Below are 26,102 nucleotides of genomic sequence, written 5' to 3'. Positions count from 1 at the left end.
CAAAGTTAATGTTCGTTACTTATCATTTGAGTCTCATTACAGAACATAATAATACATAATCATAGTCATTAGGAAGGAGAATAATAACATGCCTCATGACTCGTGGTGCGGTGTAGGAACGAGCACTTTTGTTTTGTAGCACCTGTTTAGAACGATCGGATTAGTCAATTTAACCACTCCATTTAGTATAGTTATCCCAACAAGAACGCTAGCTGTTTTCAGAGACATGGATTTCCATTTCCTAAAATAAAAACGACTTATCACAAAGATGATGTACCTTAAAAGTACAAAAGATGATCCCAAAACTAGAGTGCAACATTTTATTTTTGTGAAATTCCCTCATGTTTGTCTTCGATTTTCATGTTACGTGAAGATTCAGCAACTGTAGCTGAATCATGCGGAGGAGGAAGTGTTTACAGGGAATCTTTTTCTAATTTCTCCAACTCAGGTGTGGGCAGGGTAGATAGATCTGTCGTGGACTGTGGACGGCAAGATTGAAGATTGAGAGTAGAGAAGGAAGCAGACAAGATCATGGGATCTGCATGTTTTTATTGCACATCCCCTGTCCCCCCCAACCTGCAAGAACGGATCATGCAAATCCTCTCTCCCTCTCTCTCCCCTTTAAATTAATGCAATCATATACTAAGTTCTTTCTTTAGTTGCAGCAATTGAGTTTAGTTAGCCTCAAGTCTTCTCTTTTATCTTCTCTCTCGGCAATTGGAGGGTTGTAACTTGTAAAGAGGGATGGAAGGTCAAAAAAAAGAAAGGAAAGAAAACAAAAAAAACTTCTAAAAACTTTCACGCTTTGTAGATGCCAATTGCCAAAACTCTGTGCTGAGCAATACTGAAACTACCAACTCTCTTTGATTTTAACAGCCCCTTTAGCATGTGATGTTATCCTTGAGAACAGCGAAAGTTCTTGGTTAATATGCTAATGAGCCTTCTTCTCCCTGTCAATGAAGTGAAGTCTCTGCTTTGTCCAATTTTATCCGACTCATACAAACTTACAAATATGAATGGTCTGCTATTGAATAACGAATAAATTAAACTGGGCACAATAGTAACTTTATCTAGACAGAGATGTCCTTTTCATTTTCTTGACTTATTTGTCTCTAGAAAAACAACTCACATAAATTAGAGCGAAAATTTGGGGTATTGTGCTAATTTTAAGTCCATCCATGATCCACTCCAGCGGTCCATTCCCACAGCAAAAACTAACACTATATTAGCAGTAGCCTGTGGGGGCTGGATGTGTGGAACCCGTCGTAGTCTAGTCTGCAGGAAGTAGCAGCATATGAAGTATATAGCCCCCCTACAGCTGCTGCAGCAGCAGCTGCTCAACTCAAAGCATCTCTCCTTTTATTTTAGAGAGAGAAGAGAAAGGTCAGCACGCTTTGCTTCCTCAACCAACCAACCATCATATATTTGGCATTTGGGATTTGTGAGGTTGCGTGCGTTGTCATCTAATTTACGTTCTTCGCTTCTTTCCTTCTTTTGGAATAGTTTGCTCTGCTAGGCTCTGTCGAGTGAAGGGAATCTGTCGACTGGCTTCTAGCTACTCCATTATACTCCTGCTACTACTGCTCTTTATTTACCCCTTTTCTGCTTCCTTCCGTTTACACAGGCCAGGTTGCAACCCCAGATAGGAAAATTGAGAGTGATAACTGAGAGAAAAAAAAAATAGAAGACGAGCAGAAACACATACTCAGCGTGCTTTAGAAAAGGCAAAAAAACAACAGACCCCATCCCAACTGGCTAGGACTCCTCATCCCACATCCTATATCTATTAAATAAGCCCAGTACTAGTAGATTTGCAATTCCCACAGCTATTATTACCTCTCCTTTTCTTTTGCTTTCGTGGGGTTGGTTCTTGAGGGATGATATGTCCTCCGCATGAGTCCAAGCTTGGAGCTTTACTACTAGTATAGTTGTCTTGAAGCTGTATTGTTCCTTTCCGGTGTTTTTCTTTGCTCCTTTAGCTTGGCCGCCTTAGAGGAAAAGGGCTTCTTTTTTGAGGTGTATTTATGATGTGGGCTTCCATGTTTTTGAGCTTCGGTTAGGCATTCAAGGTAAAGTTTGACTCTTTACTCTGTTTAGTCCCTTGTGTTGTTTCTCCCCACGTCCAGATTGTTCTGTGTTAGCAGTTCCCCTAACCAGGACGTTATCTTCATTTTCTTGTTTCTGCAGCAGTATATATATTTTGTCTTCGTTACTACTCTCTTCTGGTGTGAGAAAAGGCTGTATATATATATACATATTCGATAAAGAAAAAATGGAGGGATATCCTGGAAAGGATGAGGGATGTCCTAAATTACTTGATTTGATCCCACAAGAAAGACAGTGGGTTGTGAAAATGGAGCAAGATACAGGCCATGGAGCTTGTTCAGAGGAGCAGAAACTTGAGCTAAGGCTTGGTCCTCCCGGAGGACCTGAGTCTTCTAATCTCTCTCGTGGTTGCTTCTCTAACAGTACTAGTGCTGGTACAAAGAGAGGTTTTACGGATACCACTGCGAATGGAAATCAAGCCCATGTTTTATTAAAACCATGTCCATGGTCATCTTCATCAGCTAATTTCCAAGGAAAAGGCCAACAACTACTGCAACAGCAAACAAAGGCCACTCCATTTCTTCAGCTTCAGTCAACTTCTACACAGCGTCCTCTGCCTGCAGAAGTTATGTCAAAGGATTCTTCACAGCACTGTTGCAGCACCAAAGCAGTAGACTTGCAGAATACCGCAGAAAAGAAGGCATTTTCGCCGCCTTCTGCTGCTGCTGCTGCCACAACTACAGCTGTGCCCAACAGCTCTACTAATGCTCAGAAAAGGTACCCTCAGCCTTTGGTTATTGCTCCCTTGTTGTATGTTTTGTTTTTCTTTTGGACAGAGGATATTCACTATTTCACATGATCTTCTCGAGTCTGTGTTATACTTTACACATTGTTACTACATGTTTGTGGTCCATGAATTGCGGCATATTGTTTTCACTTTTTTGATGTCTGTCCTGTGAAATGGATTTATGCAGGGTCCAGTCTTTATTGTTTGGGAGTTTCCATCTGTTTTGGTGAAAGTACAAACTTTGTTAGTTTTTCTTTTAAGTACGTCCTGGACTGGTTTTTTCTGGCTCTTATACTTCTTTCATATTAGTTTTGTATTTTTATAATTCACCTGCTCATTGCTGTAAACGAAAAGTCATGGCTGGCGTTTCTTTGGCAGGTTGTGTCTTAAGCCTTATCCTCTCCTTTTACGTGTTAGTCCTGAAGTTTATCTCATTAATCTTACTAATGAAAATTTAAATTACTTTTCTGCAACTGTCCATTTCACTACTTGTATTACACATTTCACTATTAAAATCGTGGTTAATTAATAGAGTTTCTCGGAAATAGCAATAATGCTTGTACATGTGGTGGAATGCAGCAAATTTGCAGACGTGTGGCTTCGTAAGTTCTGATAGCCCCTGTTTCCTTGATGAATGAATTTGTCCTGTAGAGTATAACACAGATACTGGAAAAAATAGCTGGATGGATTTGATACATGAATTTCAACTTGCTTTCTTCTTCTTTTTTACGTTTTAATCATCCTTGACATTCACCGATTATTGTATTCTACGTAATTGCATGTGTTATCATCTCCTCGTGGATGGTCCCACTAAAATTTGTGATTGGAAAACAGAACTGCTCCTGCTGCAGTTGTGGGCTGGCCTCCAATTCGTTCATTCAGGAAAATTATTGCTAGCGGCAGCCATTTGAAGTCAACTTCTGGATCACAAAATGGGATCTCTGGAAAGACTGCAAATGAAAAAGCTGTTGAAATTTGCCAAAAGGGTTTGTTCGTGAAGATCAATATGGATGGAGTTCCTATCGGAAGAAAAGTGGACCTCAAAGCATATGACACTTATGAGAAGCTCTCCTCTGCTGTTGATGAACTTTTCAGAGGCCTTCTTGCAGGTTTCATTGCTTACCAATTTCTGCTTTTGGATTGTTTCTGTTTGAATGAGGGTGGAACATGATTGAACTATTCCAGGAGTATGCTAAAGGAATCTTTAATATCGTATACACTGTTAGTACATAAAAGATTTACCCTTGTTTATGCGCTAAAGTTGATCATTAGAGTGAAAAATGGCGACTTGTTGCTAATTTAGGTGTATTTTACTCAGCTTTTTAGAAGTTTATTTTGCAATAATTTGAGTATAAAGCTTCTTTGAGAAGGGGGCAGGGCTATTTGGCTGCTATAGTGGCTTCTCATCCTTAATAAATAACTATCTGCATCGTGCGAGTTTGTCGCATGTAAATATTTATGTAGAAAATTGTCTGAATTCGTTTGTCATTTGTTTCTCTGCTTAGCTCAAGGGGATTCCTCTGCCGGTGGAATTCAGAACAAGGGAGAGGGAGAGAAAGTGATAAGTGGTTTATTGGATGGAAGTGGAGAATATACCCTCGTATATGAAGATAACGAAGGAGACAGGATGCTTGTTGGGGATGTTCCGTGGCAGTAAGCATTTTTTTCTTTTGACTCTGGATCTGATGTTGTTATTATCAATTGCCCTATTATATTCTTGCATGTTTGTCACTAGTAATTTAAAGAAAGAAGGAAAGAATTAATCAGTTGCATACTTTTCGCATATTATATGCTTTGCTTCTTTGACCGCTTGTAACCCCATGTGGTAATGGCGTTATTCTTTCATGTTTACTATAACCCCTCCTGAGATCCAAGAAATTGATGTTTTCCTGTTGAGAACTTGTTATTATTCTCAACCAACTCTGATAGGTTAAAAAAAGAAAACACAAGTGCAGGTGGTATACTTTTTAGCTTGTTCTTGGTACTTGATATACTAGTAATAATTAAGTGCCATCTTGAAGCTTTTAGCTTGTTCTTAGAATACTTTGGCAGAATTACTCAAGAGTGTTAGCTAAACTCCTCTTTCTTTCTTAACTGTGCAGCATGTTTGTATCTACTGTAAAGAGGCTGCGAGTCTTGAAAAGCTCTGAGATCGCAACACTCTGCCGTAAGCTTTAATTTATGGGGCTGTTCTCTTAGGTTGCTGTTCTGTTCAAGCCTCTGCTACTAGTGCTAGGTGATTAAATGCGGATATTTTCCTTTTGTCTTTGCAGGTGGGAGCAAGCAAGGAAAGCTCTCGCTTGATGTTTCATTGAAATGAAGGATCAAATCATTTTGCAGACTTGATAAGGATGGTGGAACAGCTACTACCATTAACGTTTACATCATTAATTGAAGAAAAAAAGGAAGAAGAGGAAGAAGTTGATTTTTGTAATTATTACAATTCCAGGTGGTGGTTGTGTTAGGAAGGACAAATGAACTTCCTTTCCTGTAAATTTTTGTTTTGCTATTGCCTTCTTGGATTCTGTAGAAATGAAGGAAGGCCCTTCTGAAGCTTTAATCAATTGTGTTTTTTTTCCTGCTGGGATTGACTTTTGTATGCTTGCGTGTATCTTTCTATCTTATTTTCCGGTCATGGAAATGGAACGTGTAATTTTTATTCTGGATCAATATTTCTGACCCAGAAAAAAGTGGCAATCTCTTGGTCTAATCAAAGTGTGTATATTCCGTAATGCATAGTTGATATCTCACCCGTGCCTTGGTCAAAAACAAGACTGCACTCTCTTCATGCGGAGTGTACTTTGTGCGATTTTTCATGCAGAGTGTACTGTGTGCAATTTGGGAACAATACATAAACTAGTCAAACTAGCAATATTAATATCCATCGTGAAATTCCAATTATCAACTACCTACTACTTTGATATTTACGCTTGATTAGTCGTATTAGGATTGTTTCATGAACAAGGTAACAGCTGTTTCACGAGAGGAGGAACGGAGGAGGGTGGGTTGGATGGTACGGAAGAGTGACTATAAGTGAGAAGTCTCGAGTTCCAGACGTCCACTTATAATTTAAAAATAGGGGTGCAATAGTTAAAAAAGTTTATGATAGCTTCATTGACACTGCATCTGAAAATTTGAGACTCCACCATGATTATTTAGCATCTTATTGGTTACAGAACAAAGCAGTTTGAGAAGTAACCGTATGTCAATTACAGCGTAGTTCCCGATAGCCAAAAATCAACAATAAGAAGATTGACTAGCAAATAACCACAAATCTCAGCATTATAGCAACTAAAATAGGCTTGAGGAGGACAGATTCTGAGTCTTTATTACCGTTGCACTAGCTTGCAGAAGGTTTGCAAGGGGGCCAATTTGGCTGGGCAGCGTGAGAGAAAGAGGAAGTTGCAGGTCCTCATTATACCGCGCAAATTCTCAGAATTTGTTTCCCGGTAAATTATGGGCAAAGATGCAGAATTCCAAGTAACATCTTCCTAGTATCGAGCAAAAAGGATGAAAAATAGCCCAGAATAATGTATATGGGGTAATTGAGGCTAAACAAGGTTAAGGAGGACTAACTTGCCTATACCATTAATTATGAGCTCTCGTTTCGATACTGGGAGTGTGAGGCAGCAAGAAGGGCAGCACCAATGCCCGAACCATCGTTTGAGTGCTCAAAAGCAATGCTGCTTGAACCATCCCCTCCAAGCAATTCGATCAGAGTGTTCTCTAAACACTTTCTGTATTCAGTATAATGCTCGTATAATCCACCATCCATAGCTATTACAGTCTTCTCCGCTCCTGTTGAAGTGTCCTTTCCCATTTTCTTAAGGACACCGAAGATCCCAGCAGCTGCAAGTCGGGCACCACGTGTAGCAATTATGTTGCAGAGTTCAACCACAGCTCTCCTTGTTTTCAGGGTGGTATTGGACACCTGAGGCACAAGAAGAAGATAAAAATGAGATATACATCAGGGGAGTTGTGGAGGAACATACAATTCGCCCTCCATTAAATTTAACCGTACAAAACATACTGCCATTTCCTCCATACAAGGATGTCACTGCTATTCCCCAATACTGGAGCAAGGGCCCTACTTCACTTCAGAGGAAATAGCTTTTCTAAAAAGCCTATAATTGTCAGAATCGTAGTTTGTTCTATACGAGTCATCAAGTTGTAGGATCATTAGTCTTAAAGATGCCTGGTCTATTTGAAATTTCTTTTCTTAAGCAATCCAGCAAAAATTTTACACATATGCACCTGATTGAGAGGAAAACATGCTATTCAAAATACAAACTCAGAATTTTACAACAGCCAAATTTTCATTTAAATAGATATACCTCAAATATGTCCTTCAATTTGTTGCTCACCACCCTCAAATCAGCAGATGTGTCATGATGCATTGCTGACATATCAGGTGTCCTGCATATCATAAGCTCACTAATGAGCATCGTTCAGGAAGATCAATGGGATGCAATAAACATGACAGATAGTCTAAAAGAGACATGGAACAATCCAGAAATTACAGGCCTAAAATGTAAGACTTGAAAACATCAACAGAAGTAGAAGCAATAAATTAGAGAAAAAAAACTCGTGCATAATTGTTATTAACGCCATAATTTTACATTAGTAACAAATGAACCATAATAGTTAGTTAATCTTTAGCTATAAGTTTGTTCTAGTACCCTTAAATATAAAATTCGAAAACAATGCAAAAAATTAGTCATGTTGCATTAACATGTTTTTTTACACTGAGAATAGGTAGGAAAGTGAACAGTGGGAAAATAATTGTACACTGCACTGAGATAGGACACACTCAAATAGTCTTATCCCATTTTATGTTGTTTGAACCACTTGCATCAATTCCTACATTCCAAGATTCCAGTTGTAATGTTTGAGTTGTTCCATCTATTTCTCTAAATTCCTGCATTACTACTTATTAGACAATATAATTCATCACTCACAAGAAAAGAATATAATGATTATCAGAATATATGGCTTATCAACTGAAAAAGGGAAAAAAAACCTCCATCAAATAATCTTGGCAGCAATTTTAGAGGCTAACAGTAGTCCAAGTCTCTGAGCTAAAAATGAATGCGTTGGATAATTACATGTGGATGGGAAGGCAAGTAAAACGTTAGAGAAAAAGGCAAAAAAGAGACAAGACAAAGAAGGAGAAGAGTCTAAAGAGCAAGAGGAATTTATTAGACAAAAGTCAAACTGAAAAGAAAGAGATGTACATATACAGGAACTGGTTAAGTTTTACAGACAAGATGAGGACAGAATAGGACCAGCTGAAGTTGAAAAACCTGATCCAAGTGCATCAAACACCGACAGTATTGCATTCACAAGGATTATCGCTTTATGCAAGTACTAAAAACTGTCTCAAGTGACATAATCTGCTCCTAGGGATATCAGGAATACGCAACATAGCCAACTGAAAAGGGCTTACCATTTCATTGATTTCTATTCCCAATCAGACAAGGTATTCAAAACTGGTAGTGAGTCGATTTTCAATCGACAAAATATGATAATTTTCCATTAAATATCAAATTAGCCTAATTATCTTATTTATTCAACATATGAATTAAGATTTATCATGAAGGGTAGAACTCCAATGCATAGAATTAACAAGAAGGCTATTAATTGAATCCACAAAAAAATGTATAACCAAACCTAGACATGATACCTTAAAATACAGAATGCCACAAAAAACTTCAAGGAATACCTTAATACAAATGGAGTCTTCAGTTTAGGTGGAACCTCATCACCAAAGAAAGCAGCTTCTTCAGCCATTCTAAGTAAAACTCTGCGCAAGATTTCTCCCAAGTACATGCCAGAAATTAGCTTTTCAAACACCTGTAAGAATGAATAGTATGTTTCTCAGATGGTTTTACCATGCGTTTATGGGCAATAGCACTTAGGTAGATGCCTACCTGTTCACCAGCATTTAAACTTTCTGCATCTAATGCATGGTCATACTCTGTTAAGGGAAGATGTGAAGACTTAAAGTTCCCCCACTCCATATTTATGACCTACAGTTGAATAGAATAGCACTTTATTAATCCTTTTCAGAAGTTGTAGGGTTGGACCAAAAACTAGCTTAATTTTAATCGATATTCGCTTAGTAGAGATCCAAATTCAGATTACAGTGTTGAGTGTGATATATTTTGCAAGACGAGGAAGACTAACTAATGAACATATTAACTATTGAGAGCTTTTCTGACCATCTCTCCAGAGTTAGGCAGGGGACCATGCCACTTTGGGATTGCCTGAGCACGTTCCACGTATGCTGCATTGGTCCCAGTACCCATGATTACAGCAATAGCCACATCCTTGTTAGAAAATCTACCTCCAGCTAGCGTTCCAATTGTGTCATTAACCTGCAATCATGATTATACACCACGAGCTTAGAAATCATAGGGTAGACTTCACTACTACTGCAGCCTGCAACATAACCCTTAAGTTGAACTCATCGTGCTCTGCTCCGATTAAAAATGATAAATGAGCTTATGTGTCATCATATGACTTACTAGAGCGGACACATGAACATCAACACCTTGTCTGTGCATAGCCTTTGACAATTCAGCGACAACATCATTGCCAACCTATCTTCCAGAAAATGCAAGAACTCAGGATCAGAATCAAGATCTTCCATAAGGAATGAAATACTAAGACTGGCATGAAAGTCCAGGAAAATAATACTAAGGCATACAATAAAAGAAACATGGTATGTTAGCAGAAAACAGTAGATCGGTTATAATTCCGGATTTCATTCAACAAAACTTGATCTTTGATGTACAAATTAGTGATTATGTAGCCCGCTACAATAATTTCCTAAATGCAGATCGCCTTGTTTGTCCAGCAATTGGGGCATTATTAAAGATTGACTTCCTATAGCATCTTAGGATGATACCAACTTGTTTTCTAGAAGAATGGTCCACACAAATACAACGGGGAAAAAATTACCATGTCATCAATTGAGAATCCCTTTGTCCACCTCATAAGGGTACCAGAATTTATAGAATTCTGCATTACAGGAAAAGAGAAAGTAAATCCCAATTCTCTCTGTCTACCAGGAGGGGGATGATACTTTTCTTCTTCTTCAGTAATAAATTTTGCAAGCTCTGCTGCAATGTAGTCAAAAAGAGCCTGAAAACAAATCAATGTCAACAGTTCAGACAACATATCTGCGCAAACCATCATAAAGCAAGATAAACAATCAACCAACAGCAGAACTCGCACAAAGGGCTCACCTCTGAAGTCCCAACCATCAATTCAGGAGGTATTGATGCCTCAGCAAATTCTTGACTGACAATGCCACCAGTTTTCCCGCCTAATTCAACCCGCAAAACTCTAAAATTTGTGCCTCCAAGATCCAGTGCATAATAAACTCCTTCCTCATCACTGAAGAATGACAAAAACTTAAAAACTAATAAAAACGTTCCTAAACATTCAAAAATCTTATCTAATTTCAACACAGAAAAGAACGATGCATGACAAAAAGCTTTCATTTTCTCCCAACCAAGAATTTGGTAACAAAAAATGCATGTCATCAAATTTGGTCAAATAATGCATCTCGTCAAAAACATGTCCAGGGGATAGATACTATTTCATCCTTCTTCCTTCATGCATCAATATTCTTGATAGAGTAAAAGGGATGGAAACAAGAACAACTCTAATTAAAAGCGATGTAAAACTTGAAAATTAAAAAAAAAAAAGATCACATTTTTACATATTTAAACAAGCAAAATGGGTTGAAAAAAATTTACAGACCCAGTAGGGAGATTGTCGACGTGGCTGATGAGCATCTTCAGCTTACTGCCACCCTCGGAGGCAAGGCCGGCATGCATCTCCACCGTCATGGCATCGGCAACTTGCTTAAGCTTGGCCTCGGGCGAGCCACACTTCTCCTCCAGCTCCCGGACGATGGCCATAGCCCTGGCCCACCGGCTGGAGCATCGCATCCGATGCCTCACTATCAACGCCGCGGCTGCGCAAACTGCCGCCGCGCCTATCACCGCCACTCCCACAGCAACTTTTCCCATTTACAATTAATTATTGCCTTTGGTCCCTAACGCTTTTCTATTGGCCCCAATTGTCGAATTCAGATTTTAACAGAAACGGGATCTGATTTGTGAATGTTAAATGCGCAGAAGAAAGAAGAAAAAGGAGGAGGGGGATAAAATCAAGAACGGAAAAAGAGGAAATTTTTAAGATGGACCGGTTTTAGAAAGTGGATTTTTTGACTTCGTTATTCTACACACATTATTATATTTACGCTACTGAAAGTTATGAGGAAAAGTGGGATTGGGATGGGGGAATTGATCCTGTTTCAATCTTCTTCTTCTCCCTTTTTCCTTTTAAAAAAGAATCTTCTTCTAGTAATAGTTTGGGTAGGATATGGTTATCGATAAAAAGATTAGAAGGTAAATCCGATTCTTGGTTGAAGTGTAGCTGAGAGTCCGGTGTAACGAGGAAAGAAACTTGATGAGGTGTCAAGTTTCGGCTTTACGTTTCTTCCGATTTGTACTAAAATCCCTACAAAAGAAGTCTCCAACTTTCAACCAACCTCTCCTTTTTTTTTTTTTTTCTTCTTCATCATCTCGTAGAGTTCACTGCTATAGTATTTTATTCGATTGGGTTCGATTCTAGCTGGCGATATATGCACACATGCATGCATGGTCAATCAAATTCAGTTAATTGAATCGATGATAGTTCCGGCGTCCTGATCAAGGTTGACTCGAGAATTATTACAACCAAGTTTGCTTAAAAAAATATGATTTGACTTGGCAACTCCACGAACGAATCGAGCTGAAGAAACCGAACTTTCCAAAGCCAAAGTGCAGGTAAAGTTCTAGTCGACAAAACCACTTCGGTCAATATAACTAACAACGGTATATCAAATTCCAACATGAAAAGTTACTCTCCATCGGCCACCCTCTCTCCCCAGTTGCCAAAATAAAAAAAGGATCGAAAATAGCTGCTTAGCATCAGAAACGACGCGAGAGAATTAAACGTGATAGGAATCACTAAGGCTGCACAAGCAAGCAGAGATGGAGAAATCTCTAATTCACCTAATAATATCAATCACTGCTGTCAATCATTCATGTACAGTATCAGTCCTAGCTAAAGATTACAGAGGGATGAGGTAGAAATCTCAGTTCCAACAGAGGCTACGACTTCCTAACCTTAAACAAAGTCCACTAGACAGACAACCCGGTACTTTGATCCAACATATTATGTCATTTCCCTAAATACCCAGGTGGAAGAGAACCTATATCATAGCTACGCCTGCTCAACCGGCAGTGAAATCTTTGTAAGGGTGTTTAGAGGAGACTAAAGATGAAACTGTACACAAGCCACTGAAACTGAAATTCAACCCAGCTCTTCGTATTCCTGCTTCCATTTTCCTTCCACAGGATGAGAAGAAAACGCACGCCTGGAAAAAAAGAAGAAAATGAAAGCCAGCAATGTACATTAGACTTACCCGACGTGCTGGCTTTCCCTCTTCATCCATGATCAAATCTTGTTTACCATCTTGGCTATTAGCAGGTCTACCATACCATCTTTCAAGCTGTTGATGTAAGACTCAACCGGCTACAAAATGGCCATAAAACAACCGACAAACAGCAGCATAAAGACAAAAATGGCCCAGAAAACATATAAACATAAAGGAATCAAGTAACAAAAACTGATGAACATGCCTCATCACTGTTTTCTGAACAGACTCCGAGCTGACTGCATCCCTGGACTTCAGCACCACTTCATGATGGGCAGCATTTGGCTTCATAGAGTGGAAAGACACAAATCAATAAACAGAGGAAATGAAGCCCATGCAGGTAAACAAATGCATAAAATACAAGCTGAAGCACAAAAATTATCCAACCAAAAATGGGGGGAAAAAAAAGGCCTCACCAGAAAAAAGAAAAAAAAAAGGGGGGGGTCCTGCTCTCAAAGTCGGGGATATGGATAAGAGTGAATAGAAATTATGGTAAAAAAAATAAAATATCTCAAGCGCATAAGCAAAGAAAACTTAAATCCAAAACCTCTAACTCCTGCAATTCATCTCCATATAACTGTGCACTATTTTCCCCATGATTGTTCACAAGCAACTTGGTATCTGATTTGTGAGAATCAACCCATGAAGATTCCTGGAGTTTAAACCCATCACGACTTCCATGGTTGTTGTCATGGTTACCTGCAAGAGACAGAGATCCAACATCCTTGCTGGTGAGTTCACTGTTTACATGGGCTAATACACTGGTGTCTAAGATATATCCAGCTTTACCATTCTCCACTAAAAGCGTATCACCATTCAGCTTATTCAACTCTTCAGAGACCTCTTTCTGCTGCTCAACCTGTTGCCTCTCATTCCTTTGTATGCCAGTGCCTCCATTTGTCAAATTGTCTGAAAGCAATTCTGAGGTGCTTCCACTCAGGCAGAGTCCATTGGCTTCAGCACCTTCCATCCCCCTCACAAGCACTGTCGACGAGCACTCATTCAGTGCAATGCCATTTTTTACACCAAGGAGATCAGGAGACATCGAATCCCGCCGCTGAGGTCTAATTGACTGCCTTTTCTCGGGACTCACTTGATTGTTCTCTGATCCTTCAAGTTCCCTTTTCCTGTTTAGACATCCTTCAGTAGATCCTGACCTGTAAATATCTCCGTTTTCAGGAGATATCGAATCCCTCTCCCAAGGACTAATTGACTGCCTTTTCTCGGGACTCGATTGATTGTTCTCCGACCCTTCAAGTTCCCTTTTCCTTCTTAGACATCTTTCAGTAGATCCAGACCTGTAAATCTCTCCATTTTCTTCAGATGATTTATCACCCAGCTGCTGATTTGTAAGCCTTGAAGGTCGACTTCGTTTGTAACCCTCAGGAAATACATAAGAAGGAATCTGTTTTCTACGCACATGATACACATATATTTCCATGCCCGGTTTCCAGAAATTATACATAGTGATCTGGTGCCTAAACTCATCAACTGTTCCACGTATGTCAAATTGCTGACCTTCCTGAATCACCTCTCCTGGCTTCCTCTGCAAACCCATAAAAAACGCACAATGCGCACGCTGCTTTGAAGAATCAACATAGTCATGGGGATATGGATGACATTGTAATTTCCCATATGTGTCTCGTTCTATCTGCAAAAAAGTTGAGTAAAAAGCATAAAAGAACATTTAATTTTGCTTCAAAAGTCTTCAGTTAAATTGTCAAGTTTCGGGTGAATAGCGCCTACAATTAAAAGTTACTGAAGCCTCGTTCACAGATAACATTTTTAGAACCAACAGATATTACCATCAGAGTCAACTGCCTTAGTCGAGATTCAACCCAACCCTTCCAGGCCCGCAGGTCATCAACATCAGCTGCAATAATATCAACCTGCAAGTAGTTTTTATAGCTTTCAAAAAACAAATACGGCTCAAAGAGAGCACTCCACTGGGCTTTATTCAGCTCGATCTCCTGAAAATTGGAGGGAGAAGGGTGGAGGAACTTTAGCAAAAAGCTGTCAAACAGCATGCTCAACAGACACCAAAATAGTGGAAGTTTTGATATACCTCGCATATCTTGTTACCGAATTGGAACTGCTCCATCATAACTCTCAGAGTACTAGCTGACACATTGTAGCTTGAGTTCATGCATGGGTAAGCAGGAGTTATTATTGGCATATGATGACCACGATCCCAATGATTTTTTCGAGGATCCCAAACAGAGAATCCAAGTTCGTTGTCCTCTATTTCACAAAGCATAACTGGATTTGGCCAGCGCCATTGAGTGTAAACTCGGAAAAAACGGGAAACCAGCATGCTGGGTACTGCATTTGGATAAAGCTGGCATACACGAGCCACAAGAAGAGCCCAATTTACACCACCAAGAAACCCAGTCACCTTAGGTAGAGAAAACAACACAAGTCAATAACAAATCCAGACAAAGATGAAAAAAATTAATCTGCAATTAAAACCAGACTTACATTTGAATAAACACCACGCCTTTTTGCCCAAAATTTTAAGCATCGAAGAGCCGTCCGGAAATTCTAGTAAACACCACTCAGACATTTCAAAAAAAAAAGAAAACGTAGTTTCTCTTAAGAATATAAACACAGCAATGTGCATAAAGCTAAACAGTTACCTTAACATTAGGAACTAGCTTAAGTATATGATCCGCTACCCTGCATCCATTCAGACTCCGTCCAGTTGCCTCGTCAACATTATGCAAAACTGAGACGTCAGAGATGTCCAAATCCTGATAAAATTAGCCATGAAGTCAATACATGGAAAGCAATCTCATCCCCTAACAAGCTGACTATTGATAATGATGCTCCAAAAATTAACTACATGACTCTAAAAAAATGAATGCAACTAAAAGTATTAGAAGATTCAATCAAAGCATAACAGGAGTTATTCATGAATACCAGACTATTCATACAGAACTTAATTGAATTTTGGGCTATGTATAGTAAATACACTAAGATCCAACAGACACAGGCAACCTTCAGATTGAGAACTATTAACTGACATCAGCAAGAGCTAAAGGAATTGACTCAATAGTTTCTTAACTTTTTAAAATGATAATGTTAAGAAATTGATTAATGAAAATCACAACATTAGCTTTGCTGCATTGAGAACAGCAGGTACACCCATCAGAATCAATTTGCAATCATCTTTGTTGAATAACCCAAAAAAAAAAGTAAAAACAAGGTATATAGATCACCCATAACTTCTGGCAGAAATGGCTAGGCTAAATAGTAAGATGAGGGGCAAAGATAGGGCCAGAGCAGACAGAAGAAAGTGTCAGAAGGGAAAAGACAAAAATTAATCAATAGGCAGTCCAGTCCCACTTTAAATGGAAATTGTCCCCTTAGAAACAGAAAAAAATAACAACGTAAAGCGGAAGATGCTAAATAATACAGTGTGCGATGCAACACTTCAGCAACTTCAACCAAGAAGACACCAGGATGACAAGTAGAACGAGCTAACAGAAACTTACATCTGGGACAACCAAAAGATCAATACTAGCATAAAGAAGATCAATTGAAATTCCATCAAACTTGAACTTCATGACGGGGACATGCGCATCTGGTACTGGTTGCAATTCACCAACTTCTTCCATCTCAGCCAAGATATCATGCAGCACATAGAAGAAGTCCTTCATCCACGTAAAGCTAAATTTTAGGAGGCAAGATTATTAGCCTTACTTGTAAAGGAATCTGAGTGCCCACATTACCTCCCTCATCACATAAGATGGCCCAACACATAATGTATCTATATCAGCTCCAGGACCGTGTACCTAAAATAATAGCATTAGATGACTCCTGCTCATAAAGTTACAAACTGGTCAACAAGAATATGCAAATTGCACTTTTTAGATTAAAAAAAAAAAATCAGAATACTCAATCTAGTTTCGATCAATGCCATTGAATCTCAGAAAAGTAACAAAGTGTATGCACAACCAAGTACATCTAACATAATTGCATGTCCCTGTTTTCCAATAGAACTGACGGAAAGAGTTTAATGGTCAAAGGATTTCTGGAGGCAGAAGCAACATTGAAGCATCCAGCCAGCTGATTCAGATGGCAGCACAATAACACTACAGCTAACATAACAGCAGAAAAGGATTAAGTACTAATTAGTGATAATATATATGTAAGATCGACTCCCTAACCATCTCAAAGATCATTCAACCAGAGTAAAAACTACTAAACCAGATCTTCACGAGAAAAGAAGATAGTGATAACCATTTAAAAAGTGAGATTTGATTACTTTCCTCTACAATGACTTTGTTTCCCTTAGAGGGCAAAATTGCAAGAGGCAAAAATTAGCACAAGTATCGTAGCAAGTACTTTGTCATATACCAAAATATCCATCTAACTTCTCTAAAATAGCTAAAATATGTCATATTTAATATCTTTTAGTGCACTTATAAGGCCGCTTCTTTTCATACACATAACATGGATTAGGAAGCACAACTCTCCCTATTAACATCTAATAAGACTAAGACCTGGAAATAACTGTTGTCAACCACGTTAAACTTTTCTGAAGGCATAAAACGCTTACAGAAAATTGTGGCATATAACCAAGACATATAACTACACATTAACAAAAACTTGACAACTTGTTTTCCTTGCAAGTGTCAAGTTTTTTTCCCCCAATTTCCAATAAGAAGATAGTGAATCTCAGAAAAGTAACAAAGTGTATGCACAATCAAGTATATCTAACAGAACTTCATGTCCATGTTTTCCAATAGAACTGAAGGAAAGAATTTAATTGTCAAAGGATTCATGGAGGCAGAAGCAACACTAGAAGCATCCAGCCAGCTGATTCAGATGGCAACACAATAACACTACAGCTAATATAACAGAAGAAAAGGATTAAGTTCAAATTAGACAGCTGCTTCTTGCTTTTCCCCACTTAGATCTAGATAGATCTAGATTTCAAGCATAAGGGAGGGGGAGCATGTAAGACCAACTCCCTAACCATCTCAAAGACCATTCAACCAGAGTAAAAATTACTAAACCAGATCTTCACGAGACAAGAAGATAGTGATAACCATTCAAAAAGAGAGATTTGTCTACTTTCCTTCAAACGACTTTGTTTCACTTAAAGGGCAAGTACTTCATCTTGATGGTAGGCAAATATGGTAGGCCAGTATTTTATCAAATACCAATATATCCGTCTGATTTTTTCTAAAATAGGTAGCATATATGCCATATTTCCCACCCACCACCCACCGGTTTCCAATAAGCAGATAGTGAAATCATCCAGAAGGAAGGGGACCAATTTAAATAAAGTTTGTTTACCCCTAGTCGGTAAGAACCAAAAGTTAATATCAATGCATTAGCATCCTCAACCATCTGATCAGTATAACCTCGCAAGCGAGTAATCTCTTTCACCCAATCCTTCACAATCTGTTTAAAAAAAAAAAAAAAAGAACGCAAAAGAGGGTATTATTGATAACAGGCTAATTAACAAAGACATCAAAATGAGAAAGCTATGTCATTGCACCAAAGAATACCACCCAGAGAGCTCACAATTTTGCAAAACGGGCATGAAAATTATCACAGATAATTAGGACGTAGAGGAAAAGACAATATCACTGAAACTATTCAGATAGAAGATATAATCAATTGCTATTAATAACATCATAACGAGAAAAGCATGTCACCAGAATTCAACCCAACTTTATAGCTTAGGATAGATGCCAATGTACCAAATCATCAGCCAACTCTTAAATTAATTTAACAGATACTTAAATTTTATAACATTTAACAACCCATCTACATGATGCTAAAGTTCTCAAAATGAGCCGCAATTTACTAAAATTAATATAGATGACTCTGATATTAAGTACCCAATGACGTTATAATAAGCTGGTGATCACTTCATAATCAGCTAACTAGGACATTAAACAAATTCACTTCCCAATGCTGCACTAGCAACAGAGGATTCTCTCAAAATTCACTTATCAGTTTGAGATGGTTCTCGTTGTACTTCACATTCAGTATAAAGATCTCAATAAAAATCACATCTTAAGAACACAACGAATAGAGTCCATGGATATACAGTCGGCAAAGGAGTCTAATGTTCTGTAATCCTCCTCTCATTTAGTTGTCCCCCTCTTGTTTAGTGTCAATTAATAGCTGCAATGCAGTTATGATTTCACTGCGACAGCCACCTTGTAAATAACATAGATTCCTATCTCAACTTTACTGAGAGCCATTGCAAGGAGAATACCTGTTTGAGTCGAGTTAGAACCTCTTCCCTCTTCACAGCCTCTACAGCACTCTCGTATAGCCCAGAATCGTCCAAAAACTAAACAAATTGAAGAAACCCGAACCAAAATCTCAGCCACCGTGCAAATATCAAACACAAAAAGAAAAAGTTCAAGGCTGTCGTTATGAATCAAACCTTTTCCAACTCCTTAGTTCTCAATTTATCCGCCTCTGAGGGTCCAGACTGAGACAAGGGTTTTGTGACGCCATACTGCTTGGGGGCCGATTCCCGCGTTTGCCGCTGCGGCGGCGAAGGTGACATGGACCCATTCGAACCATCTGAACCCACCATCTCCAACAAAAAGTCCTAACCTAACCCTAACCCTAAGCCTAAATCCGAGAAAAACCTAATCTAAACTTAAATTTAAAAAAAAAAAAAAAAAAAAGAATCAGCGAGGATTGGTGCTCAATTGAATCAAAAAGCAAAATTGAGATCAAAAGCTGTCCCAATCAAAATCACAAAATTGGCCCCAAATTCAAAATATCGTTCAAACTGGACAGAGAATTGCTGATTCAAAACCCTAGATCAGGAGACAAAATAAGGCTAAGGGCTGGAAAAAAGTTTCCCGGTCAAAATTGGGCAAAACGAAAAACAGAAGAATTGAGTTGACCCAATTTATGGATCTGATAAGAGGAAAATTCATAAGCAAACTCGAATCCCCCAGGATTGCGAATTTTAGGACAAAAAAAAATTAAGGGAAAAAAAAATCCTCAGCAGTCCAACGAAACTTTGGCCTCTGGGGTTGAGGGGGTGGTAAAAAGGAGGGGACTTTGACACGGAATACCGCACGTTCACATCCTAAACCGAGCAGGAGTTGGAAAGAGAGAGAGACTGGGAAAAGGAAAATAGATATTTAGTTGCAAAATTGGATTGGGACCGTCTAGAAGCAACAGTGTAGGTGATTATTTTGTTGGATCATTGTACAGTACTTTCTTCGGGGATATTTGGGATGGATGATGCTAGTATTTTGTTTGTGGGGATAATTTTTTGTAATATTTATAATATCGCTCAACTCCCTTAAAATTTTTAAAATTTCACTTATCTCTCTTAAATTGATATTTTTTTTGTAACATTTTAATTCCTTTGGAGGAAATACAAGAACGATAAATTTTTTGTTTCAATATTACCCTTATATTATCCTACTTATGAAATTTATAACAACAATAAAAAATAAAACAAGGTTGAATTTTTATAAGGTGTAAATTTCTTGACGTAAATTATTTATTTTAGTTGTATTTGACAAAAAACAAAATTTACATATTGAAAAATTCACACATGTGAAGAGATTATTTTGATTTTCAATACAACTTAAACTACACCGTGAATTAAAACATATTTTTCCAAAAAAATATCTTGATTTTCTTAATTGTAATTGTGCAAGAAATTTTTTAAGGTGTTAATTACTCTTTAAAATCCTCCTAAGTGATTGATCTTGACTATATTTAATTTCTATTCTACCATGACGCCAATGTAAAGAAATATGGACCATTATTAGCTAGCAAAATTTTTTTATTTAAATTTTTTGCTTTTAAAATTTTATTTTTTTTGGCTTTTTGGTTAATTAGTTATTAAGAGCAAGGGTAATGTTGTCAATTTGACTTTTGATATGAATATTTAGTATTGTCAAACTGACAATGAAGATAAATGAAATTTTAAAAATTAAAGGAAGTTCGGTGATATTATGACAAACCTTAGGGGGGTTTATGAAATTATCCCTTTGTTTGTGCCGGCGAATTTTTTTAAAAATTCCTCTCTTTAACGTTTCTGTGCTTGGAGGAACTAGGAATTAAAATTTGGAATTTCGTTTTGTACTCTTTTTTTTTTTTTTTTTTTTTGGTTATATGAGAGGATTTCAAATTTAAAATCTCTTATTTATGACTTTTTTTACTTCATCGCCCAATCCAACCTTTTCTTTTTATAACGTTGATTGAAAGGTGGTGGAAAAGCTGTGAAGGTGGAGAAGTGCGTAGTAATCTACCACGAAGAGAAAGAGCATGCATGCAAAAAGTTGGGAAAATAGTGGGTTGGGATAAGTAGGGCTGCTGTATTTTTCTCTTAAAAGATGTAACTTACATGTATAGCTGTACATTAACTTTATATACACAAATACGATTTGAAACGTATAACAAAATTATTATATGACTATCTACTAGATTGTGTAAGGTATACATAACTGTACCAATAGTCCAATACTATAGTTGATCACCCATTAAACTATTATCCGCATCGATTCAATAATTTTTTGTCACAAATTAGTCACTAAACTAACCAATCAGCACACCCATGCTCATTGATTATTACTCTTAATTTACAAAATAATTAGAACCATATTTTAACAAAAAATATCCGTGGTGGACAAATATATCTTTGCATTTTGACGCGTGTTCTGATTATAGCAGAAGTTTGTGACCCAACGAAGCGTTGTGTTTGTTTTGGATAAAGGGCAGTTAAGTATGAATTTCAAGTTTTTGGGATAAAATGAAATGTTTTAGGAGTACTTGTAACAATCAAATCATGGTTTTGGTATGAATTAGGTATTTTTTTGGAGTGTTTTTTTTTTAATAAAAATTTTACTATAGCGATATATTTGAAAAAATCTTCACGATAAAATCCACAAGAAAAAAAGGGAAATAGTACTTAGTCAAATTTGTGATTTGAAGGGCACCTTAGATGATTTCCTCTTCCTTGTTTGAACTGCCTCAAAATTATTTTATATTTTTCATAAATATATTTTTCAAACACTCTTTATTTTAACTCACACACATTAAATTATTATAAATTTTTTTTATAAAAATTCCAAAAAATAGGAATCCAAATGGCTCTTATTTTTCAAGGTTCAGTACCCATTGGAACGTACTCAAGCCTGATTCATGATCCTTTGCAGCCGACAAACAAAATTGGCATGGAAAATAAGACTCCATAGCTGCAAGGAAAATGTACGTTGCCCAAACTTTGTACAGGCGCATGAGTTGTCAATAACTCGTTGGAATTTAGCTACATTGCATGTGAAAAATTCTCCATGTACAGTACATTTGTCGGCGGTGCTTTGAAATTTCTAGCTGCATTCGTCGGTGTGCTGAAGAGGATATTCATTGACTCTCACAAAAGTTGTGCAGCTCGGAGTCGTCGTGATCGTACAGTATCAAAAGATGGTCAACCTAGAAGGTTCTTCGTATGTATGGCTTGTTTGGATAGCCATTTTTCACTAGAAGGTTCTTCGTATGTATGGCTTGTTTGGATAGCCATTTTTCACCGAAAAATGGTCTTATTTTTCGTGAACAAATTTTTCTATCACATTTTTACCTCACATATATCAAATCGCTATAGTAATTTTTTTAAAAAAAATCCATAAAAAATGCAATTCAAACACAACGTTAATCTGTTGCTCCACGGATTTCGGACTACCCACATTTCGCAATTTCTTCCTTTTTTTTTTTGTCATGATCCAAAATGCAGCAAGAACTTTCCTTTAAACTTGTCCCATTATTCCTGGCCCAAAACTTTCAATCAGACTCTACGTAGAAGTAAAATCATGCATACATACACGAATACATATAGAGGGTACATGAAGGCCGGTGACGCAATATTAAACGGTGAAGGAGATCAAAATAACTAGACTAATTATTTTGTTATAGGAGAAAATGAAAGAATAAAAAGTAAACATTTATTCTTAACTAAATTTATTAATAGGCAGATTAACGGGCTCCAAGCTAAGAGTTGGGTTTGGGTCTATAGAGCTGGGCCAAAACGGTGAGCCTACACATCATGTTTCTAGCCCATCAAGAGTTACACATCATGGTGAAGGCCCATTTAATGGTAAGCCTTCACCATGTATTCATGCTCCTTACCTTTCCACTTTTCGAAAAGAATAGTGTGGGCCGAAGTTGGCATGCTAGTTGTGAGTAAAGAACAAACCCCACCCGAGTTGGGACTCTGTGTGTCAATTGCGGTCCATGTTCATTTTTTTTTGGCTGCCAGGAAATAGCAACTTTTATTTATAAGTGTGTTTGGATATTCTTTTAAAAAAATATTGTAACTTTTTTTTTTATGTGACATATTTGAGATAAAAGATAATTATTTCCACGGTAGTAAGTGAAAAATTTAAACAATATTTTTAAGCATCATATTATGATATGTTACAAATTTGTATATGAGATTAAAAAAAAAAAAACATCGACTTTCACGCTCTCACTTTTTTTCCTTCTCTCTCGTGGGTGCATGCAATTCGCGAGTTATGCGATACGATCACCAAGCACGATATTTGGGGTGGTGTTAAGGTGGGAGGGAATATCTATATCTATATAAATTTGAGAAGGGATTTTCAGGAACAAGCCTCTACAACCCTTCCCACTCTCAACTCTATTTTCCTAGCATTTTACATTTATCTTATTTCGTAAAAAATATCATGGGCCCATTACATCCCCACGTTTCCCTCAAATAAGAAGTTAATTCCAACTAAAACTCCCACGTTCTCTCAAACAAAAATGTAACTTCCACCTACATTAAAACTCTAACACTCCCACGTTCCCTCAAACAAAAAAATAACTTCCACTTACATTAAAACTCTTCCCACTTACAATATAGTTGGTACTTGGCCCCTGATCCAACGGAATTGAGGATTGCACCTGATTTCTTCCCAACTGCCACGGAATATACTTGGTACTACTTTTGGGAATTACTACTTTTGGGAATTACTCTTACAATTTCACTCCACACCCACATTTCCATTTCAATTAAAAACCCTTTCAATCAACTTCCTTCTCGAACCTATCTAATTAGCTTCACAATAGAACATGGCCGTTTACAGGCATGTCATCAACACCTGAATTTCAAACTCGCAAGATTGCAACGGAGGAAACATCTGCTAATGAAACGAAAAGGACGCCACCACGGTCCCGCACAAGAATTGGAACAGTTCCAACAACTTTGCGCCGAGAAAAGAGAAATCTCACATCAACTACGATGGATAAAATCTCGACTACATCAACTCAAACGCCGCGCCAATCAAATTAAAAGTTTCGGTACTATTTATTCATTTAATATTGATATTCTTTTAATATTGAAAACCTGATCATATCATGAGTTGTGCTCATGATGTGACTTATGTAGTCTTTACCCCAAACTCTTAATATGGTAACATATTGTAGTACCATCAATTTTGATCACGAAAAATAATACTACTATTAATTATGAGTTGTGATCTGTGGAGTTTCTTCGTTACTTTGAAATAAGATGTTCAGAAGGTTGACATTAAGAGATTACTACTAGCGGGTAGGTTCGTTTTTTGTGTTTTGGGTTTTTTTTTTTTGGCAGATTTTGTGTCTTACTGCATTACATGTCCTTGGGCTGTTCAAATCGGGATAAAATCATGCCGTGTCCAAACTCTCTCCGGATAAAATCTTACATATATATATATATATATTTTTTAAAAAAATTTTGAACTCTGGAAAAAATCCTATATTTCTTAAGCATCAAATAAAATGAATCCCCCAACATACTCGAACCTTAGTTATATATTTAGTCGCAAAATTGTCTCAACAGCTTGTGTGTGTGTTGTAGTCGATGGATCCTAGGAATGAGGTTCTAAAAAAAATTAAAATTCATGTCACATCTTGATTCTGCTATGCATGGGCACAATCCAGAATTAGATGGTTTCCATTGTTTATAAGAATCAAGTTAGAAGTTTCGCCACTATTTATTCTTTAAATATTGGTATTTTCATTATACTTACAATTATTAATAATATTTCTAATATTATAATATTATTATTGTTTTCATTGTTTATAAGAATCAAGCCGGTATTATCTATTCTTTATATATTGCCATTTTCATTATAATTGCAATTATTAATAATATTTCCAATATTATAATATTATTGCTGTTTCCATTGTTTATAAGAATCAAGTTAGAAGTTACGGTACTTATTCTTAAAATATTGGTGTTTCCATTGTTATTTCAATTATTAATAATATTTCCAATATTATATTATTATTGTTGTTTTCATTGTTTGTAAGAATCAAGTTAGAAATTTAGGTCTTATGTATTCTTTAAAATTTGGGAATATTATTGGGATTATTATTGTACTTCTAAGTATTAATAACATTCCGAATATTATAATATTATTGTTGTTTTCATTGTTTATAAGAATGTGGAAATAGTACCAATTGTTTATAAACACTTTAATAAATGCCACCGCAAGCTCCCCAATGGCTTTGTTAATATTTTACATGTTAACAAATAGTACTAAAAGCTATTATTGCAGTGGTCAATCCTAATGAATAGGATCACTACAATCTTATCTAATATCAAAGGTTAACATAAATATATTGTCATTTTTACTACCAAAATTGACAATTTGTTTGAGGCAATAATTAACATAATAAAAAATATATTTTACTATTCTAAATGTTTAATTACATATCATAAAAAATATAGTGACTCAAAACTCATATGGTCGAAATCATGCTTCACATTTCACATCGAGTTCACCCACTAAATAATGTCTCAAACATAAAATATTATCAACTACTATCATAAACATTACCAAATTAAGGATAGATTTTCTCAAATCTTACTATTAAATACACATATTACCATTCATTAATTAAAAAATAATATTTTATAATATTATTTTATAGTAAAATATTTTAAATTCTTCCATAGATTGTAATTTTTTTTTTATAATGTAAGCACCGTGCGTAGCACGGGTATTCACACTAGTAAGTAAAAAATTTTGGATTTAAAATCTTCTGTTTACTTTAAAAAAGAAAGAAAAAAAAAAAAAAGAAGAAAGACCCAGGATGCATATGTTATGGGTGTTGATCGGCGGAGTTTGTTAGAATTGACTTAAAATCTGCTATGCGTTACATACTCCTCATTAAATACTTGCTACAGAGTTATATACATCTGGCAACCTGCGACACCAACTTATAATTATTTCTCCCGGAATCCACGCGTAGAATTCAAAAAATAGAACCAAATAATTACAACTAATTTGAATTTCAAAAAAAAAAAAAGAGCATTCATTCATTTGTGGTCGGATTTTGTATAGCATCATCCGCAGCAGCAGTGGAGTGCTGCAGCTTTTCAGCTTACCATTTTTTGCTCGGGTAATGGTGGGATACTGTTAAATTAAATAAGGATTAATCACATTTTATTCCCTTAAAGAATACCCCATTTCTCAGTTTATCCCCTAATCTTTAATTTTACTCACTTAATCCCCTTAAGGACAAAATTACCCTTGTATTATTTTGACTTTTCATTTACCTTGTTTTACTTTCTTTTATTTCTTTTTCTCTATTTAATTCTTCCTCTTTCCCACAAAAATCTGCACCTATTGAAATAAAAAAAAAAAAAAGAAATTGTAGAGATCTATCTTCTCTTTAAATGATTAAAAAAATATTCAAATCACTTTTCTAAAATACAATTTTTTTAGTCTTTCAATTCTTTTAATTTTGAATTTTTCTCCTTCCTTTCTAGTTTCTCATTTTATTCTC

The 26,102-nt window shown here is 36.7% G+C and overlaps 3 protein-coding genes across 12 annotated transcripts; 1 reads left to right on the top strand and 2 right to left on the bottom strand.

Moving 5' to 3' along the window:
- The first annotated feature begins 1,814 nt into the window (after window positions 1-1,814).
- On the top strand, window positions 1,815-5,246 carry LOC140005102 (auxin-responsive protein IAA26-like). 2 transcript variants are annotated; one of them, XM_072045318.1, is made up of 6 exons: window positions 1,815-2,069; window positions 2,188-2,823; window positions 3,668-3,942; window positions 4,339-4,486; window positions 4,936-5,000; window positions 5,107-5,246. In XM_072045318.1, the coding sequence occupies exons 2-6, from the start codon at window positions 2,273-2,275 to the stop codon at window positions 5,151-5,153; spliced, it is 1,086 nt and encodes a 361-aa protein (XP_071901419.1). In that variant the 5' UTR covers window positions 1,815-2,069; window positions 2,188-2,272; the 3' UTR covers window positions 5,154-5,246. The 2 variants fall into 2 exon arrangements, with proteins under 2 accessions (XP_071901419.1, XP_071901420.1); XM_072045319.1 differs by having other exon boundaries at window positions 1,933-2,069; window positions 2,191-2,823.
- A 714-nt stretch (window positions 5,247-5,960) lies between these two features.
- On the bottom strand, window positions 5,961-11,159 carry LOC113741301 (hexokinase-1-like). 5 transcript variants are annotated; one of them, XM_072045316.1, is made up of 10 exons: window positions 10,604-11,014; window positions 10,084-10,234; window positions 9,797-9,979; window positions 9,361-9,435; window positions 9,055-9,210; window positions 8,764-8,862; window positions 8,556-8,686; window positions 7,168-7,249; window positions 6,410-6,764; window positions 5,961-6,324 (listed from the first exon to the last, which is right to left on the bottom strand). In XM_072045316.1, the coding sequence occupies exons 1-9, from the start codon at window positions 10,873-10,875 to the stop codon at window positions 6,426-6,428; spliced, it is 1,488 nt and encodes a 495-aa protein (XP_071901417.1). In that variant the 5' UTR covers window positions 10,876-11,014; the 3' UTR covers window positions 5,961-6,324; window positions 6,410-6,425. The 5 variants fall into 5 exon arrangements, with proteins under 5 accessions (XP_071901417.1, XP_071901415.1, XP_071901416.1 ...); XM_072045315.1 differs by having other exon boundaries at window positions 6,136-6,320; XM_027268800.2 differs by having other exon boundaries at window positions 6,136-6,324; window positions 6,420-6,764.
- Window positions 11,160-11,884: 725 nt separating this feature from the next.
- Window positions 11,885-19,406, bottom strand: LOC140004526 (nuclear poly(A) polymerase 4-like). Of its 5 annotated transcripts, none has more exons than XM_072045313.1 (13): window positions 18,742-19,406; window positions 18,568-18,645; window positions 17,634-17,741; window positions 16,061-16,123; window positions 15,824-15,982; window positions 14,966-15,079; window positions 14,808-14,870; window positions 14,395-14,724; window positions 14,135-14,299; window positions 13,119-13,980; window positions 12,877-13,028; window positions 12,535-12,614; window positions 11,885-12,427 (listed from the first exon to the last, which is right to left on the bottom strand). In XM_072045313.1, exons 1-13 carry the CDS (start codon window positions 18,895-18,897, stop codon window positions 12,400-12,402), a joined length of 2,358 nt encoding a protein of 785 aa, XP_071901414.1. In that variant the 5' UTR covers window positions 18,898-19,406; the 3' UTR covers window positions 11,885-12,399. The 5 variants fall into 5 exon arrangements, 3 of the variants coding, with proteins under 3 accessions (XP_071901414.1, XP_071901413.1, XP_071901412.1); XR_011812883.1 differs by having other exon boundaries at window positions 12,076-12,226; window positions 12,318-12,427; window positions 12,877-13,980; XM_072045312.1 differs by having other exon boundaries at window positions 11,885-12,614.
- Window positions 19,407-26,102: the final 6,696 nt, after the last annotated feature.

The sequence above is a fragment of the Coffea arabica genome, chromosome 4c (assembly GCF_036785885.1).
Source record: "Coffea arabica cultivar ET-39 chromosome 4c, Coffea Arabica ET-39 HiFi, whole genome shotgun sequence".
NCBI lineage: Eukaryota > Viridiplantae > Streptophyta > Magnoliopsida > Gentianales > Rubiaceae > Coffea > Coffea arabica.
This window is presented reverse-complemented; position numbering and strand designations above follow the sequence as displayed.

Bases quoted from the DNA above. Each gene is read 5' to 3' on its own strand.
- LOC140005102 (XM_072045318.1), top strand. From the start codon at position 2,273: ATGGAGGGATATCCTGGAAAGGATGAGGGATGTCCTAAATTACTTGAT. The intron at 3,943-4,338 runs GTTTCATTGCTT...TTCTCTGCTTAG, and splicing joins TTTCAGAGGCCTTCTTGCAG to CTCAAGGGGATTCCTCTGCC. The intron at 4,487-4,935 runs GTAAGCATTTTT...TTAACTGTGCAG, and splicing joins GTTGGGGATGTTCCGTGGCA to CATGTTTGTATCTACTGTAA.
- LOC113741301 (XM_072045314.1), bottom strand. From the start codon at position 10,875: ATGGGAAAAGTTGCTGTGGGAGTGGCGGTGATAGGCGCGGCGGCAGTT. The intron at 8,687-8,763 runs GTAGGCATCTAC...TCATTCTTACAG, and splicing joins GTTTAAATGCTGGTGAACAG to GTGTTTGAAAAGCTAATTTC. The intron at 6,765-7,167 runs GTATATCTATTT...CTTGTGCCTCAG, and splicing joins AATTGAAGGACATATTTGAG to GTGTCCAATACCACCCTGAA.
- LOC140004526 (XM_072045311.1), bottom strand. From the start codon at position 18,897: ATGGTGGGTTCAGATGGTTCGAATGGGTCCATGTCACCTTCGCCGCCG. The intron at 15,983-16,060 runs GTAATGTGGGCA...ACGTGGATGAAG, and splicing joins CATCTTATGTGATGAGGGAG to GACTTCTTCTATGTGCTGCA. The intron at 14,300-14,394 runs GTATATCAAAAC...TCCAATTTTCAG, and splicing joins TCGGTAACAAGATATGCGAG to GAGATCGAGCTGAATAAAGC.